The sequence below is a fragment of the Lepidochelys kempii genome, chromosome 2, assembly GCF_965140265.1.
Source record: "Lepidochelys kempii isolate rLepKem1 chromosome 2, rLepKem1.hap2, whole genome shotgun sequence".
NCBI classification, from domain to species: domain Eukaryota; kingdom Metazoa; phylum Chordata; order Testudines; family Cheloniidae; genus Lepidochelys; species Lepidochelys kempii.
The window spans coordinates 105,172,361-105,190,593 of record NC_133257.1 but is presented as its reverse complement, the minus strand read 5'-3'; the positions used below and the strand labels follow the sequence as shown (position 1 = coordinate 105,190,593).

At 44.0% G+C, this 18,233-nt stretch overlaps 1 protein-coding gene across 6 annotated transcripts; it reads right to left on the bottom strand.

Moving 5' to 3' along the window:
- Positions 1 to 1,130: 1,130 nt before the first annotated feature.
- LOC140905947 (nuclear transport factor 2-like) lies at positions 1,131 to 6,884 on the bottom strand. Of its 6 annotated transcripts, none has more exons than XM_073329445.1 (5): positions 6,837 to 6,884; positions 3,833 to 3,954; positions 2,824 to 2,895; positions 1,591 to 1,689; positions 1,131 to 1,292 (listed from the first exon to the last, which is right to left on the bottom strand). In XM_073329445.1, the coding sequence occupies exons 2-5, from the start codon at positions 3,929 to 3,931 to the stop codon at positions 1,179 to 1,181; spliced, it is 384 nt and encodes a 127-aa protein (XP_073185546.1). In that variant the 5' UTR covers positions 3,932 to 3,954; positions 6,837 to 6,884; the 3' UTR covers positions 1,131 to 1,178. The 6 variants fall into 6 exon arrangements, with proteins under 6 accessions (XP_073185546.1, XP_073185547.1, XP_073185544.1 ...); XM_073329446.1 differs by having other exon boundaries at positions 6,794 to 6,853; XM_073329443.1 differs by lacking the exon at positions 6,837 to 6,884 and adding an exon at positions 6,624 to 6,787.
- Positions 6,885 to 18,233: the final 11,349 nt, after the last annotated feature.

Genomic DNA, 18,233 nt, shown 5'->3' with positions numbered 1-18,233 from the left:
CCTAAAGTGAGGCAGTAGTGTGCATGCCTAGAGGCAGCAACATAGGCAGCTAGAGAACACTTACAGTACAAGTTTAGATGCTGAGTGAATTTTGGGGACTATGTGGTTGAGTGGCTCCTAAGTGGAGGTTTTGTGAATCACAATGGTGCCTAAAAATTGGGACTTAAGTGATTAAATACTTTTGTGGCTCTGGATCCAGGCTCTAGTGTTTAAGCAAAAAGGACAACCACCAAAATTTTAATAAGACTTGTGCTTATCATCCTTATCAGTCTGCTTGCATAGTGTGTCCCATTGCCATTCCCTTCCTGTTTTATAGAGGTCACTGCTCCCAAGTGCATACATGTCTTCCTCTGTGTTTGTCTAGCATACTGTGAATGCTCCTGTACGCTGAATAATCAGGGAGCAGAAAATGGAGGATTGACTTTAATCTGTGAAAGTGCTTTAGGTGCTCCCTTCTCCCCCTTGCCGAGAAGGGAGAACATGGCCCAAAGTTTGTAATGGAAGCACTTACCACTACTACTTATGTTCATATACAAATTTTATACCAAGTTGCACTGCTTTCACATTCTCTGAAAGTACTGGATTTGAAAAGTGCATTTCATGAGACACAACCACTAATCATCCCATAGCTACAAAGTACTTGCATGGAGTTTGTGCTGCCAACTCTTTTATAGAAAGGCGGCGAGGAGTCCTGTGGCGCCATGGACTGGCAGACGTGTTAGAGCGTGGGCTTTTGTGGGTGAATATCCACTTTGTCATGCATCTGGCAAGGTGGGTATTCACCCACGGAGGCTTGTGCTCCAGTGCGTCTGTTGGTCTGTAAGGTGCCACGGGACTCTTTGCCGCTTTTACAGATCCAGACTAACACGGCTACCCCTCTGATACTTAACTCTTTTCTAGAAAACTATAGTTCATAGATAGTAAATTGTAGACTCTGGAAACTTGCTATCATTATGATAATATAGAAACAATTCACATTCCTGCTGTCTACAGTTTACAAGCCAATATTACACCAAGATATGGTTAGGAGACGGGAAGAGAAGCACAAGCTAGCAAGTGCATGGTCTTTTAATCAACAGACTGCATAAACCACCACAGAACAATTTAAACAATTTATTTATTTTTGTGTCAGATTTGAAAGTGGTAGTAGAAACAGACATTTGAGAACAGAAAAATATTCAAGCAAAGTTGTACAGGGCCAGTCTAAATATATCATTGGTGCAAACCCAATTGTCACTAATATTCTTGAGAACAAACAGCTGGTGGAACCCCATCACTGGGTCATTATCCACCTAAATAAATAAATAAAATAGTAAGTTAGAAGTAGGACGTATAGCCCACATATCCAAGCCAAACCCCCTCCAACTACTCAAGTCTATTAGCATAGCTTGTATCAAATATCCACTGCCTTTCTTTTCAAGTCTGTTCAACTGACATCAAGACACAGCATTAGTGGTATTACCTCACGCTCAAACAGGAATTCTTTTTAATTACAAAACTATTTAAATGCAGTAGCAGAATGCAGTATTTCTAAGACCAACAAGCTTCTCCTTACATACTAGTCAAAGCATTACAGTTTGCCAGTCTCACCTTCAGCTGACCAACCACCATACTAAGTATACAGTTATCAGGCGCTGGTTGGTGATCTTGAGATGTTATGCTGTGCTGGATTTTTTGGAATGGAAGGCTCTGTTTAGGAGGGATTAAAAAAGAAACTCAAACACTAAACATATTAATGCAAGTATTTGACTCCATTAATATTTCTGCTCCAGCAGTGTACTTGGTACTCTACGTGGTCCCTGATCCAAGAGAGTTAGACATACAATGCAGCTAATACACAAAATACTAATTGGCCATATGAATGTCAAGTCTTAATAGTGCAAACAAAAGCAAATCTGATAGAAAAAAGTCAACGTTTAGTATAGTTAACTATAATATTGTGCTTTAGAAAAGTGTATTATTGTGTCAAGTGAGGGAATGGAAATCCCCCCTGTAACACTGTATAATAATCCTGCTCAATGATCTTGCAGGGAAGGCAAATTTTCTAAATATTTCTTTCCTCATATCACAAGACGACCAATTTCCATATGGTCAACTGGCATACAGATCTATGTATGTGATTCTTTAACAACAACAAAAGGATTAGATATTAAGAAAGTTTTAATAAGTGGGTGTTCAAATATGCTGCATCTTAACACTTTTGTACTGTTTACTCAAACTAAAAAGTGACTATTGTAAGAAATGGCAACTTCTTACTCAGTTACTCTTATTTCCCATGTGTATTCAGAACCCTATCTGCTGAAACTTACCAACAAGTTTAATATGTTTGATTCCGGTTAGCAGAGCAGACCTAGCTAAGAGAGTTAGATTTTATACTGCCTCATCCATCAACAGATCTGTGCATTAAGTTTCAACTACAGGGCCAAATTCATCCCTCAACTACAGTAACAAGGTTTCACAGGCATAACAGAGGGCTGAATTCAGCCTGCAGAACATCTTATTTGTAGGGAAGAGCAAGGAAAGAACTCAGCTTAACTTTGAGGTGCTGGCACTTTGAAAAAATATATTTGACTTGTAAATTAAGCAGATGTTATTGAACGAACATGGAACCTTACAATGCAATTTTAACATCAGTTTCATTGCAGCAATCAGATTTTTTTGAACTCTGAAAAGTTCTGCAACTCAGGTACAGGTGTTCTCTCTACTACCTGTAATCACATGGAAGCGTGCAGGTTTAATTGGTTTTTCAATCCTGAGACAACAAAGCAGTTCAGAGTTTTGTTTTGTTTTTTAAAACCACTTTTAACATATACAGAAGCATACCATCAGCTTTTCCATGATGGCTGTTTTTCCTTGGAATTGCTGTCCTTCCCAGGACAAGCAAGAAGCATCTGTCTGAAAAAGAGAACAAAGTGTCTAAGTCATTCATGTCAATGTTACAGAAATGAGGTAAGATTGAAAGGTCTGAGGGATGTAGCCTAAAGCAGTGTTTCTCAACCTTTTTGATACTAGGTACCAGCTTGCTGCCTTCCTAAACTGTGTCAGGGACTGGCACTGGTCCATGAGAAACACTGGCTTAAAGAATCCTAGAGATACACATGAAGCGTTTGATAATCTAATTTAGTCACTAGCAAATGAGTATTTGTTACAACTGGAAATTATGCAGAACATGACTAATAAGTTATCAAAAATGGTACAGCTTGTGATCAGAAAGGGAGATACTGGCAGAGTCAAGCAAGCTTTCAAGAAGTAGACCCACCCATTCTATTTTTGGCCTAGCTTCTGCCATCACTTACACTAGGGCTGTAGGGGTTTCATATTCAATCCTCACCCCACTTTAAGAACTTCTTTCTGTTTCCCCACAGAGGTCTTAAGAGGGCCTACAGTTCATATGGAAGAATGGCAGAATCAAGTTAAGAAAATTTTAAAAAAGCAAATTTCACCACTTCCCCTTTTAGTTTTTGATGTTTCTTCACTGTGACAGATCTCTCATAGTTCAAGTTCTCCAGCAAGTGAAACAACAACTCCCACTCCCTCACCCTGACATTTCTGCTACTCAGAAAAATGGATTTTAAAAAAATCCCACAATTGTTGACAGAAGAGAGGAATATTTACCAAGAATCATATTTTATAGGGTAAAATGACAGTTTAAGGAATTAGAATTGGGGGGGATATGTACTTGATTCCATTCTATCCAAGACAGAAACATTGCCTCATACAAACTGTCTTTGTAGTGGAAGTTTGACTACAGAATACATCAAGCCCATAACTTATCATTTAAAATGATCAATGAGGAAGTTAAAAGTTTGAGCAAAGTCAAACTGATACTTACATAGAGAGCACTTAGCTCTACTCTACTGGTATCAAAACGCTGGTAATAAAGATGCACAAAACTTGTTCCAACTTGCTCCCACATAGGTCTCTCTGCCATTCTTGCTCTTTGTCTAAGTCTGTCTAGAAGGCAAATATTTAGAAGTTTTAAGTCTAAAACAGTGATACTCAGACCGAGGCTGAGGAGCCACAAGTCACTCTTTAATATGTGCCCTGCAGCTCTCTGCAGCACATATTAAAACACTGATTTAACTAATCAATCAGGATGCTTTTATTATATTAACCAATTTTAGCTGAGATATACATCTATCTACACACATGCACACAATATTTCCCCTGCCATACTGTTTAAATATGAGTATCTAGTACTACAGTAAATGAAACAATGAATTCACACTACTGTGGCTCTTTGGGTAATGTAGATTTCTAGTTTGGCTCCTGAATCACTGAGGTCTGAGTATCAATGGTCTACAATAATCCTAAATTACCAACGTCAGTGGAAACTGCAGAGAAAAGAGGAAATAGAAGATAAGAGAACATCTTTTCTGCAGCACACTTGGTGAGAGGGCACAACATTATGTATCATTTTACTTCTTATTTACTATTTGAAGTAGAATGCCACCATAAAGATTCTTTAAGGCAATTCAACTGCCAGTTTAAGTCTCAATTCTGCAGCAAGTTGCTTATGGGTGCCCCCCATGCAAGTGTAGAGTTCCATTGACTTCAATGGGCATCTGGTTGCACAGAGCTCATTGCAGGATTGAGGCCTTAATGCTTTCCATTCTTTTGGTGTGGTCTTGTAAACACATTAACAAGTTTATTTAGCTTCAGTCTTGGGAAACATCCCTCTTACGCACCCACAAGCCCATCTCAGACCCTTTCATTCTTTAAAAACTTTCTTTCAAGCTCACATCTAAGTTTTTAAAAGAAAGCTAAAACAAGGCACGCTGAGAGACTCTCACATGGTCTATCACAATTTAAAAAAATAAAAATAAGTAGGAGGCTTTACATGCATTACACACAGGTATCTAAATGAAAAGTACACCACAACTAACTAATGGATCTCTGTTCAAGGGGGGCATTTTTGTGAATTTAAACAAAACACACAACTTCTAATTTTCTCTTGCTGCTGTTCATGGATACCCCATTACACTAACATGCACTGCCTATTACCCAAAATGCCCCTCTCCCCCAAACACTAAGAGATCCACCGTCTGCACAAGATAGAGGATATGAAAGTTGGATAACTGAAGGTGTGGCTAAAACTGAGGCTCTGATTTGACATGTGAAAGACTTTACAGATATAGAGACTCCATAGATTTAAGCCCTAAAGTTCAGTTCTACTGTGAAAAGCATACTTGTTCGTACAGGAAAAAAACGTGTGGAAAGAACGTCTGTTGATGGTAGTAACTTAAGTTTTTGCTGCCCCTTAACAGTTGGACCTGCAGATTCATCAACTCAGAAGGGCTTGTCTACACTTAAAACACTACAACAGGTTCTCCCGTTGGCACAGGTAATCCACCCCCCAAGAGGCAGTAGCTAGGTGGATGGAAGACCCAGCACTGTTTACATGGGAACTTAGGTCGATTTAACAACACTGCTCAAACCAACCTAATTTTCTAGTAGAGACCAAGCCTAAGACTGAGGGAGAAGCAGAATCTCTCCTATTTTAGTGAACAAAAAACCCTGTTTTTTAAAAGTTAGTCGGTTCCATCGGTGCAACCTCAATAACCACAAGGAGGTTGCATAGACGTCACTGGGAGCAGTTCGGTCCGTAGGATCTTTAGAATGGCGATGACCTGAAGAGCATCAAAGAGCACCGGGGCTAGCAGTTGTTTACCTGTAACCTGAACACACTAGATATGGGGGAAAAAAGAAAAGAAAAGAAAAAAAACCTCGCATAGTGAGAATGTCAAGTCCCTCTTCAGTGGGGAGCAGCTCTGTGCTCCAGGGCACACCACTAACTTAGCGAAAGAGATTTCAGGTCTTGCTCTCCAGACACTGTATGGGTTTAAGAAAGCGGCTCCCCCGTCCCCGCCTCGCGGTGTGTAAACCCCTTCCCAACAGGGGAAAGGGAGTCGAGCTGGCGGCAGTTTGCCAAGCCAAGCGCTGTGCAGCGCCGGCGAATTTGGCAAAGCCTCCTCTAAGGCAGCAAAAAAAAAAAATCCCTCCCCACCCACATGCTCAGGGGCAGCCTCCAGTCCCCCTCCCTAGCTGGGCGCCCAGGCTGCCTGCCTCCCCCTAGGCTGCACCCAGGCTCAGACCACAGGCGACTAACCCCCCCCCCAAAAAAAAAAGAAGCAACCAGGCAGGGGGTTGGCGCGGGGCGGCCGAGCGCACGTGCAGCCAGAGACCCGAGGAAGGAAAGAGCAAGGGGCACGCTCCCGGCACCAGCCGCCCCCCATCCCGCCTGCCCTGCCCCGCCCCGCCCCCAGCCTGGGGAAGAAAATGCGCGGCGACCGCTGAAGCGGCTCGTCCCCAGACTCCGCTCAGCCCAGCCAGCGGCGGCCGCGCGCAACCCCTGGCGCGCGCTCTCCGGCGGCGCCGCGCGCGGTCTTACCGGCCGCCGCTACCCGCGAGCCCGGCTCAGGCGCCCCCTGCGCCCGTGGTACTTGGGGCGGGGCTGGCGAGCCGCTAGGTGGCGCCCCGGGGCCGGGTTTGAGCGGCAGTCCGAGCGCCCAGCGGCGGCCGCCCCGGGGGGAAGGGAAACTGCGCCCGCCTCTAGCGCCGCTGCTGGGCGAACGGCCCCGCGTCAGGAGCGAAACCGGGACCGCCGCTCGGGCGCTGATTACCGCGCGCCGGGCGGGCTCAGGGCAGGCCTGGGGTGCCGCTGAGGCGGCACGATCCAGCGGGCTCCGTGCTGCGGGGCGGGTGGCATGCTTCTCCCTCGGAGCCACGGCTGAATCGGCCCCCTGCCTTGTGCTCTTGGCGCGCCAGCTTTTGTATTCGATCTAAAACTGACCCTGGCCAGGTCTTGTTGTTAAAGATCCAGCAGCGCTCTTTACCGGAGTAAAGGTGTCAGGCCCGATGAGCTGATTGCGTATAATTATTCATCTGAAATTTCAACTGGGTAAAGGGCACCTGCATTGCCAGTTGGCTATGGAATGGCATCCTTTGAAGTGAGCTGTAGCTCAGGAAAGCTGGTGCTCAAGTAAATTGGTTAGTCTCTAAGGTGCCCCAAGTCCTCCTTTTCTTTTTAGGGATATTCAGTTACTTGTTATTTTTGTTTATTCCTAAACTTTTATACTTCTGCTGGGCCCTGTTAAAACAACTGTTGTGGGCTGCTTTTCGGTGGTGTGCTTTGGGAGTCTCAAGGATGAAAGGTATTATGTAAATATAGGATGCACCTTTGCGGAAGTTTGGTGTAATTAATTTTTGCTAGGAAACTACAAAATCATGAGTTCAAGTCTTTAATAGCAACACTTTCAGTGATATGCTTGTGAATGTAAAGATTTCACTCTTGGGGAGGGAGAAGAAAAGGAAAAATGGTATTTAAAACATTTTGGGTACAGTTTTGAAACAAGCCTTTGACAAGGTCCCTCACCAAAGGCTCTTACGTAAATTAAGTTCTCATGGGAGAAGAGGGAAGATCCTTTCATGGATTGAGAACTGGTTAAAAGACAGGGAACAAAGGGTAGGAATAAATGGTAAATTTTCAGAATGGAGAGGGGTAACTAGTGGTGTTCCCCAAGGGTCAGTCCTAGGACCAATCCTATTCAACCTATTCATAAATGATCTGGAGAAAGGGATAAACAGTGACATGGCAAAGTTTGCAGATGATACTAAACTGCTCAAGATAGTTAAGACCAAAGCAGACTGTGAAGAACTTCAAAAAGATCTCACCAAATTAAGTGATTGGACAACAAAATGGCAAATGAAATTTAATGTGGATAAATGTAAAGTAATGCACATTGGAAAAAATAACCCCAACTATACATACAATATGATGGGGGCTAATTTAGCTACAACTAATCAGGAGAAAGATCTTGGAGTCATCGTGGATAACTCTCTGAAGACATCCACGCAGTGTGCACCTGCAGTCAAAAAAGCAACTGGGATGTTAGGAATCATTAAAAAAGGGATAGAGAATAAGACGGAGAATATCTTATTGCCCTTATATGAATCCATGGTACGCCCACATCTTGAATACTGCGTACAGATTTGGTCCCCTGATCTCAAAAAAGATATACTGGCATTAGAAAAGGTTCAGAAAAGGGCAACTAAAATGATTAGGGGTTTGGAACACGTCCCATATGAGAAGAGATTAAAGAGGCCAGGACTTTTCAGCTTGGAAAAGAGGAGACTAAGGGGGGATATGATAGAGGTATATAAAATCATGAGTGGTGTGGAGAAAGTGAATAAGGAAAAGTTATTTACTTGTTCCCATAATATAAGAACTAGGGGCACCAAATGAAATTAATGGGTGGCAGGTTTAAAACAAATAAAAGGAAGTTCTTCGTTACTCAGCGCACAGTCAACCTGTGGAACTCCTTGCCTGAGGAGGTTGTGAAAGCTAGGACTATAACAGGGTTTAAAAGAGAACTGGATAAATTTATGGAGGTTAAGTCCATTAATGGCTATTAGCCAGGACGGGTAAGGAATGGTGTACCTAGCCTCTGTTTGTCAGAGGGTGGATATGGATGGCAGGAGAGAGATCACTAGATCATTACCTGCTAGGTTCACTCCCTGTGGGGCACCTGGCATTGGCCACTGTCGGTGGACAGGATGCTGGGCTAGATGGACCTTTGGTCTGACCCAGTATGGCCGTTCTTATGTTAGGCCTCTGAAATTGCCCCTAAAATTTTTCCCATACATAAAACTCACATTTGCACATGCAAACTTGTTTGCCTAGACCATTTGGGTAGTTAGATGCTGAATTACCCTACTTATGCATACAAAATACCTTTGTTCTTGTATATGCAGGATTTATACATGGACCTAATCAACATTTATGGGTACAATTTTAAAGGCCCATTTGAAAATGTTGGCATGTATTTTTATTCTGTTAAAGTTTTCAATTCACAAACTTTTTATATATTTGTATGTGCTTTTCTGATACATCTTTAAGCTGCACATATTTCCCTAAATAGATTATTCTAATTATGTAGAAAAATATTCCTTGTATGTAAAAGAGAAACTCATATAAAAACTATTAACTCAAACTCATTAATATAAAGAGAAAAAGTAACATTTTTTTACAAAAAGAAAAGAAGTACTTGTGGCACCTTAGAGGCTAACGAATTTATTTGAGCATAAGCTTTCGTGAGCTACAGCTCACTTCATCGGATGCAGTTGCATAATGCAGAAATTGCTTTCCCAATTTTATATAACTTCTAAAATGTTCTCAATGTCTGAGACTAACCATGAGAAATGTTCGGCCAAAAGTAGAGGGATGTTTTTAAAACCTCATGACAGATTAAAAAAGCATAGCTCTTATGTAGATAAGGCTGAAAGATGGCTTCTTATGGATACATAACTCTAACTACATAATACACTATTTTGTTTGTCTTAAAAGAAAGTTATAGATTTATCTCAGGGGGTAGCCATGTTAGTCTGTATCAGCAAAAACAACAAGGAGTACTTGTGGCACCTTAGAGCAGATGTGGGCAAACTATGGCCCGTGGGCCACATCCGACCCACGGGACCGTCCTGCCCAGCCCCTGAGCTCCCAGCCGGAGAGGCTAGCCCCAGCCCCTCTCCCGCAGCCACGCCACCGTGTGGGGAGCGTTCTGGCCCGCTACTCCTGCTGTGCAGCTCGGCTTGCACCCGCCCACCTCCCAGTGGCTTTCTAATAAGCCAGTCCTGCCACTCTGAGCAGCATGGAAAGGGGATGGGGAGCAGGGGGGTGGGATAAGGGGCAGAGGATCCTGGGGGGCAGTCAGGGGACAGGGAGCAGGGGGCGGTTGGATAGGGGGCGGGGAGCAGAGGGTGGTTGGATGGGGTGGAGGTTCTGGGGAGGGTGGTCAGGGGATAAGGAATGGGGGGTTAGATAGGCGTGGGAGTCCCAGGGGGACTGTCGGGGTGGGGGTGTGGATAGGGGTCAGGGCAGTCAGGGGACAGGGAGCAGAGGGGTGGGGGGTTGGATAGGGGACCATTGCATACAGAACCCCCAACCCATCCAACCCACTCTGCTCCTTGTCCCCTGATTGGTCCCGGGAGGGGGCAATCAGGGGACAAGGAGCAGGGTGGGTTGGATGGGTTGGGGGTTCTGAGGGGGGCAGTAAGGGAGCGGGAAGTGGGAGGGGGTGGGGGCTAGGCTGTTTGGGGAGGCAGCCTTCCCTACCCAGCCTTCCATACCGTTTCGCAACACTGATGTGGCCCTTAGGCCAAAAAGTTTGCACACCCCTGCCTTAGAGACTAACAAATTTATTTGGGCATAAGCTTTTGTGGGCTATAACCCACTTACAGCCTGCAAAAGCTTATGCCCAAATAGATTTATCTGTAATTACAAACAAAAATTTGTATTAAAAGGCTTTTCAGCTTGACTTTATTAGCTAAGATCTGAGTTTAGAGTTCTTTGTTTCTCTATGATGACTGATGATAGGTACATTCTCTGCACTGTTTTAAGTTTCAGAGTAACAGCTGTGTTAGTCTGTCTTCGCAAAAAGAAAAGGAGTACTTGTGGCACCTTAGAGACTAACCAATTTATTTGAGCATGAGCTTTCGTGAGCTACAGCTGCATCTGATGAAGTGAGCTGTAGCTCATGAAAGCTCATGCTCAAATAAATTGGTTAGTCTCTAAGGTGCCACAAGTACTCCTTTTCTTTTTACTGTTTTAAGTGTTATGGTCACCTGCTGTTCTAGAGAAAAACTAAGTTCAGAATTCTGGTTAATGGAAGAGGAGTAAAGAAGGGCCTAGTTTGCAGCTGTTCTGTTTTTTAAATTGGTTTGCAATAGAATTTAGCTAAAAGAATAGATTTAGGCAGTTTTCCATCTAATCCTTGCATTTGGTTGATTGCTACACTCAACTATGTAACAAAGCATATAGAGTCCACAGCTGATTCCTCTCTTATCAGCGTACTCATTTGCTAGCACAGAAAACAATACAGTTCCAGGCCCATGAAAATTACCTTCAATATGTCTGAAGTAAAAGGTAAAAAGTATAAAGATAAAAACATTGCTCAGTGTACTGTATGGTACAGTCATTATATTCAAAGATCCAAAAAGATAAACCAGCACTGAAAAAATTAACCACTTTCCTCTTATTAGTGGCTTCTGGTACGAAACTGCAGAAAAACCTGAGTGTCTCTGGATTAAGTTTAGAAGTGTGTGCAACAAGAGTGATGTAGTGGTGGGAGTCTGCTATAGACCACTGGACCAGGGGGATGAGGTAGATGAGGCTTTCTTCCGGCAGCTCACGGAAGCTACTAGATCGCTTGCCCTGATTCTCATGGGTGACTTTAATTTTCCTGATATCTGCTGGGAGAGCAATACATCAGTGCATAGACAATCCAGGAAGTTTTTGGAAAGCGTAGGGGACAATTTCCTGGTGCAAGTGCTAGAGGAGCCAACTGGGGGGGCGCTTTTCTTGACCTGCTGCTCACAAACTGGGTAGAATTAGTGGGGGAAGCAAAAGTGGATGGGAATCTGGGAGGCAGTGACCATGAGTTGGTTGAGTTCAGGATCCTGACGCAGGGAAGAAAGGTAAGCAGCAGGATACGGACTCTGGACTTCAGGAAAGCAGACTTCGACTCCCTCAGGGAACGGATGGCCAGGATCCCCTGGGGGACTAACTTGAAGGGGAAAGGAGTCCAGGAGAGCTGGCTGTATTTCAAGGAATCCCTGTTGAGGTTACAGGGACAAACCATCCCAATGAGTCGAAAGAATAGTAAATATGGCAGGCGACCAGCTTGGCTTAATGGTGAAATCCTAGCGGATCTTAAACATAAAAAAGAAGCTTACAAGAAGTGGAAGGTTGGACATATGACCAGGGAAGAGTATAAAAATATTGCTCGGGCATGTAGGAATGATATCAGGAGGGCCAAATCTCACCTGGAGCTGCAGCTAGCCAGAGATGTTAAGAGTAACAAGAAGGGTTTCTTCAGGTATGTTGGCAACAAGAAGAAAGCCAAGGAAAGTGTGGGCCCCTTACTGAATGAGGGAGGCAAACTAGTGAGAGAGGATGTGGAAAAAGCTAATGTACTCAATGCTTTTTTTGCCTCTGTTTTCACTAACAAGGTCAGCTCCCAGACTGCTGCGCTGGGCATCACAAAATGGGGAAGAGATGGCCAGCCCTCTGTGGAGATAGAGGTGGTTAGGGACTATTTAGCAAAGCTGGACGTGCACAAGTCCATGGGGCCGGACGAGTTGCATCCGAGAGTGCTGAAGGAATTGGCGGCTGTGATTGCAGAGCCATTGGCCATTATCTCTGAAAACTCGTGGCGAACCAGGGAAGTCCCGGATGACTGGAAAAAGGCTAATGTAGTGCCAATCTTTAAAAAAGGGAAGAAGGAGGATCCTGGGAACTACAGGCCAGTCAGCCTCACCTCAGTCCCTGGAAAAATCATGGAGCAGGTCCTCAAAGAATCAATCCTGAAGCACTTGCATGAGAGGAAAGTGATCAGGAACAGCCAGCATGGATTCACCAAGGGAAGGTCATGCCTGACTAATCTAATTACCTTTTATGATGAGATTACTGGTTCTGTGGATGAAGGGAAAGCAGTGGATGTATTGTTTCTTGACTTTAGCAAAGCTTTTGACACGGTCTCCCACAGTATTGTCAGCAAGTTAAGGAAGTATGGGCTGGATGAATGCACTATAAGGTGGGTAGAAAGCTGGCTAGATTGTCGGGCTCAACGGGTAGTGATCAATGGCTCCATGTCTAGTTGGCAGCCGGTATCAAGTGGAGTGCCCCAAGGGTCGGTCCTGGGGCCGGTTCAATAAGGTTCAATAAGGATAAGTGCAGGGTCCTGCACTTAGGACGGAAGAACCCAATGCACAGCTACAGACTAGGGACCGAATGGCTAGGCAGCAGTTCTGCGGAAAAGGACCTAGGGGTGACAGTGGACGAGAAGCTGGATATGAGTCAGCAGTGTGCCCTTGTTGCCAAGAAGGCCAATGCCATTTTGGGATGTATAAGTAGGGGCATAGCGAGCAGATCGAGGGACGTGATCGTTCCCCTCTATTCGACATTGGTGAGGCCTCATCTGGAGTACTGTGTCCAGTTTTGGGCCCCACACTACAAGAAGGATGTGGATAAATTGGAGAGAGTCCAGCGAAGGGCAACAAAAATGATTAGGGGTCTGGAACACATGACTTATGAGGAGAGGCTGAGGGAGCTGGGATTGTTTAGCCTGCAGAAGAGAAGAATGAGGGGGGATTTGATAGCTGCTTTCAACTACCTGAAAGGGGATTCCAAAGAGGATGGCTCTAGACTGTTCTCAATGGTAGCAGATGACAGAACGAGGAGTAATGGTCTCAAGTTGCAGTGGGGGAGGTTTAGATTGGATATTAGGAAAAACTTTTTCACTAAGAGGGTGGTGAAACACTGGAATGCGTTACCTAGGGAGGTGGTAGAATCTCCTTCCTTAGAGGTTTTTAAGGTCAGGCTTGACAAAGCCCTGGCTGGGATGATTTAACTGGGAATTGGTCCTGCTTTGAGCAGGGGGTTGGATTAGATGACCTTCTGGGGTCCCTTCCAACCCTGATATTCTATGATTCTGCAGGGCAGAGCATGAGACTGCGAGTGATTACATGAGTGCTAGTTGGAATCTTGGTCTTATTTTCCCCACGTCCATGATGCAAAATCAATACGACTGGCACATCTGTGTTTCTTTGTGAATTGGCATAACTGTTTCATCTTCCTATTCTATAGTCTCATCAGCTGTTTTCCTCCCTCTGTTTCTGGTCTCATTTCTATTACGATGTCTGAATCCATGAGCTCATTGGCAGATGACTGTGTCCCAGGTTAGCACGTATATTAAATATTTTGGGTGTCACTCTTGTTGATGGAGACATGTTATCATCTACACCACTATTCATCATTTTTTTTCAGCTCAACTATTAAACCCACACTTAAGGAAACAGTGAACAATACAGGACTAAGAGACAGCTCCCCACATAGCAATAATCATGTGACTTGTATCCCGTAAATTAATATGTCTTACAACATCCATGGCAGAGTGTCACCTGAATCGGTTCCTTTTTGCTGCAGAGGGAACAAAATCAGTGTTTCTTGGATGTTTGTATTATTAACTGATATAGGGACTGTATCAATGTTAGGTTTATAGGGAGAAATGCAGACTTCAGCATGAGAAATAGATTTGTGTTCCAGCAAAATTGTCCATCACACTGGCTTTTTTTTTTCTTTTCTTTTTTTTTTTTTTTTACTACATTGACTGGCCAAGTTCCATGTTTCAGTTTTGAAGCTAGTCATTAAAATCTGCCTCAATTATCCAGACATCCCAACTGCTTTTACATTCAAAAGGTACTACCCCACAAAAACACCCAGGCATGGCAGATTTACAATGACTACAGAACAGCTCTTATCCATGCCAGACAAACACAAGAGCATTGTGACTCTTTTTCATTAATTGTTTCACAACTCCAGCCCAGGTCAGGGATGTCTTCAAATACAGGCATTCTGTTTCTAATAGCTCACCAAAGCAGTCTAGTCCAGCATTCTAGAACCGACAGGTATCACAGCTCTCCTACTTCCCAACCCCAAAACTGTCACTCAGTTCTTCTCTTGTGACTGGCCTGAGCAGGTGAGGAACCCAATCCTTGCATTGGCATTTGTGCTATATAATCACTCTGTCGGTTTGGTTCAAAGCATTATCTAGCAGTAGGTTTCTAATTAGCTATTTGCATGTTTAGACTTTGTCTAACTGTTAGATACCCTCTACTGTGGCATATGGGGAAAGATGTCAGTGCTCAGGACTGACAAAATATCCCTGCTGAGCTTCCCCAGGATTGAATCATAGTTCCCGAAGGTGCTTCTGAGTCTTTGCCTAAGGAGTCATCAGATTCACTGGGGAAGGATCCCAGTGACCATGGTGCCATGAGATTCTTTAGGTCTCTGCCCATTTAGTTCTGTGGTCCATCAGGATCAAGCTCTGTGTTGCTGGGAGGTTCTTATGGTCTGAAACTAGTTGCAGAAGACATGCCCATCACAACAGGAGGTCTTTGGATCCTTTCCCTGTGTGTGTAGACCAGGCGTGGGCAAACTAAGGCCCGCCGGCCACATCCAGCCTGCCAGCAGATTTAATCCAGCCCTCGAGCTGCTGCTGAGGAGCGGGGTCTGGGCTTGCCCCGCTCCCGCACTCCAGCTGGGAAGTGGGGTCAGGGACCACACTGCGGCTCCCGAAAGCAGCGGTATGTCCCCCTTCCAGCTCCTACGTTTAGGGGCAGCCAGGGGGCTCTGCACACTGCCCTGTCCACAGGCGCCACCCCTGAAGCTCCCATTGGCCAGGAACTGCAGCTAATGGGAGCTGCAGGGGCGGTGCCTGTGGATGGGACAGTGCACAGAGCCACCTGGCCAAGCCAGAGAGGGGACATGCACCCCCTGCCAAAGCCCTCACCCCTGCCCCCACATTCCAACCCGGAGCTCCCTCCCACACCCTGAACTCCTCTTTTCTAGCCCCACCCCAGAGCCCACACCCCCTTCTGAATCCCAACCCCAATTTAGTGAGCATTCATGACCCACCATACAATTTCCATACCCAGATGTGGCCCTCGGGCCAAAAAGTTTGCCCACCCCTGGTGTAGACCAACTGGGTCTCTAAACGTCTGAGCAGTATTTGATTCCATCTGCTTCTATTTTTAAGAAGGACAGAAAGCAAAGGGGAAACAGGCATCCTATATCATGCATTGATCTATTAGAGACTCAGGCAAAGGTTGGTTCTGATTATGCCCTAGTGCAAGTGGCCTCCTATAATCTAAAGACATATGGTCATTTGTTGGATCCCAGAAGTTCAAGGATGATAGGGCCTCATTGGATCCAAGATCCTTGTGTCAGATATTAGGAGTCAGAAACCAATAAGACAAGGTTGTGGCTTCTGATGAAAAAGCTAAAGGCTAATCATTTGCAGTAGAGAGATGATCTAAATGGATCAAATTCTGTATTCAGATAGGCTGATTGTTTGCTGAAGTTCCTGTAACAGGAAAACATAAAGCCCTTTCTACTAAAGGAGAGGCCGTTTCTGCAACCTTTATTCATATGTGAAGATAGATTAGATCTACAGTATGGAACCTGAATTATACCTACTTAGGAAGCGTTATTCTTTCAATACAGATTGAATGTTCCATTTGGGAAAGTGGTATGTCAATAATACTTCAGTTAAAAGGACTCCTCGGCCTTCCTTCTGAGGATTATCACTGCTAGCTAGTCTCCAACAGTAAGGATCTATGGAGGCAACATCAAGAAAGAGAATAATGTTACTGAGCAAAATAACTCTTTGTCTCGGTAGAATCAATACATTCAGAAAGCAGATGCTCTTCCCCTCTATTTTGGAGAGTTATGGGATGTACCTGGAGATAGAAGGTATCTCAGGGACATTTGGGAAGAGGGGACTTTTACACCTTTGGTTCTAGAATGCTAAGAGGGAGCACCACTATGCAAATGCTCTCCCAAGAGGTAATTACTTTGCAGTAGGGTTTGTCATTGCCTAGCTGGGCATGAAAACTCACAGTATGGACGTGCAGAGGCAATATGTTCAGAGTATAAATGTTAACCTCAACACACAACCTCTTTTTATCATTCTGGTTCTTCACCTGAAAAACATTTTGATGAGTGTTAGCTTTGTCTAATACAGCACTTGCCACGCTATTCAAACTAGAACACTTAATCTCCACCAAAATAAAGTTAATATCTGTAATACTTGCCATGTCTTAGAGGCAAAGCTCTTTTAGACCTCCGCTAGAGTTTCCTTATAGATATAGTAATGTGCGGGTGTGCCCCTTGCATCTGTACTGGTTATCCTTATTTGGGTATTTGAAAGAGTTAGCTGGTTTGAGGATCCATTAATTTTTCTTTCAGTGGTTGATTTCCTGCAGGTTTATCAAGCACATTCCCAACCCACCTCTGTCAATCAGACACTATATATTGTTCAGGATGGAAGAACTCTACTAGTGGATCCTTCCACTTCTTGCGTTAGTTCCTCCCCACCCATCCCCACTTTTGAGTCCGGTCCTGAAGATCTTCATATGGTGCTTGCTGGTTGGTAAGCCTTGACTCAAGCAAAACAAATGATGTTAGCAGGGCCCCGTGTATCCTATAACAGTGGAAATTGCTGTGGAATGTGCATCTTGCTGCAGAATTGTAATCCAGAATCTGCTTTCATTTTTAAAAAAATTGCTTCAAGCCCTTACGATTCAGAGTTAACCTTAGATGTTTGAACCAAGTGTAAACAAATATTGTGATGGCTACTTGAGTTTGCAGACAGCCTGAAACAATGGCTCTAAAAAGCATGAAATGCTCCAGTTATGTCATCTAGGACCCTGTGGACCCATATCATGGCTGCAGAATTTGCCATCTTTCCAAGGTGTGGTAGAGTTCATCATCTTTTCCCTGGAATTCATTATTTTGCTCCTCTTGCCAGGTTCCCCACATTTTGTTTTATATCTTCTACCCTGCAAGGATCTTCAAGGAGAAATTAATTGGATTACAGTGCAAGCGTCTTGGAACCAAGTAGCAGGGGGATCCAGGAGCCAGAGAGAAAGATGATTAGCCACTGAAGCCAATTACAAGTTCTTCCCTTTGGTGCCATGCTTGAATTAAAGCAGATTCTGTGTCAGACAAGACAACATCACAAGGGCCAAAGCCCCTGCGGTGGACCTGGGCCACCCGGAGAACATGGGATACAGGGGAAAATCTCAAAAATCACTCTAAAAAATAATAATGAATTAATTTTACATAGATGAATATCTTCAACTATTAACCATAATTCTGCATGTTTGTGTGGAGGTGGGAATGAAGACTATTTCTTGGTGATAGAATTAATATTGCAGTAAAATATAGAGACTGTCCCTGCAGAGCTGTGTAGAGGTCTGTCATATACCAATAGTAGTTGAAAGCGTAGAAGACATAATTGAAACTACTTTTGACAGTCAATGAAGATTTTTCTTTGGTGTGATAGGTGTTGATACCATACCACTTAGAAGTTTTTAGATCAAATCTAAGATGGGGAAGATTCCTCAAAAGTAAAGAATTGTCATATGAGCATAAAGACCTGATCCTTTGAGTTGCTAACTTGAATCGAAGATGAGTGCTCAGCATTGGCCCTGCTGCTCTAACTTGCTGTATTTTATTTTTGTCGCAAAGCATTTGTGCATCTGCTATCTTTAAATATTTCCCTACGGAATTGTAAGTGGCTTCCCTGCTGAATAAGGTATCTGTGTTTGAAAGAACCTGATCCAGCAAGAATTTTACTCACTCCACTCAAGACATTACAACCAACTAAAGG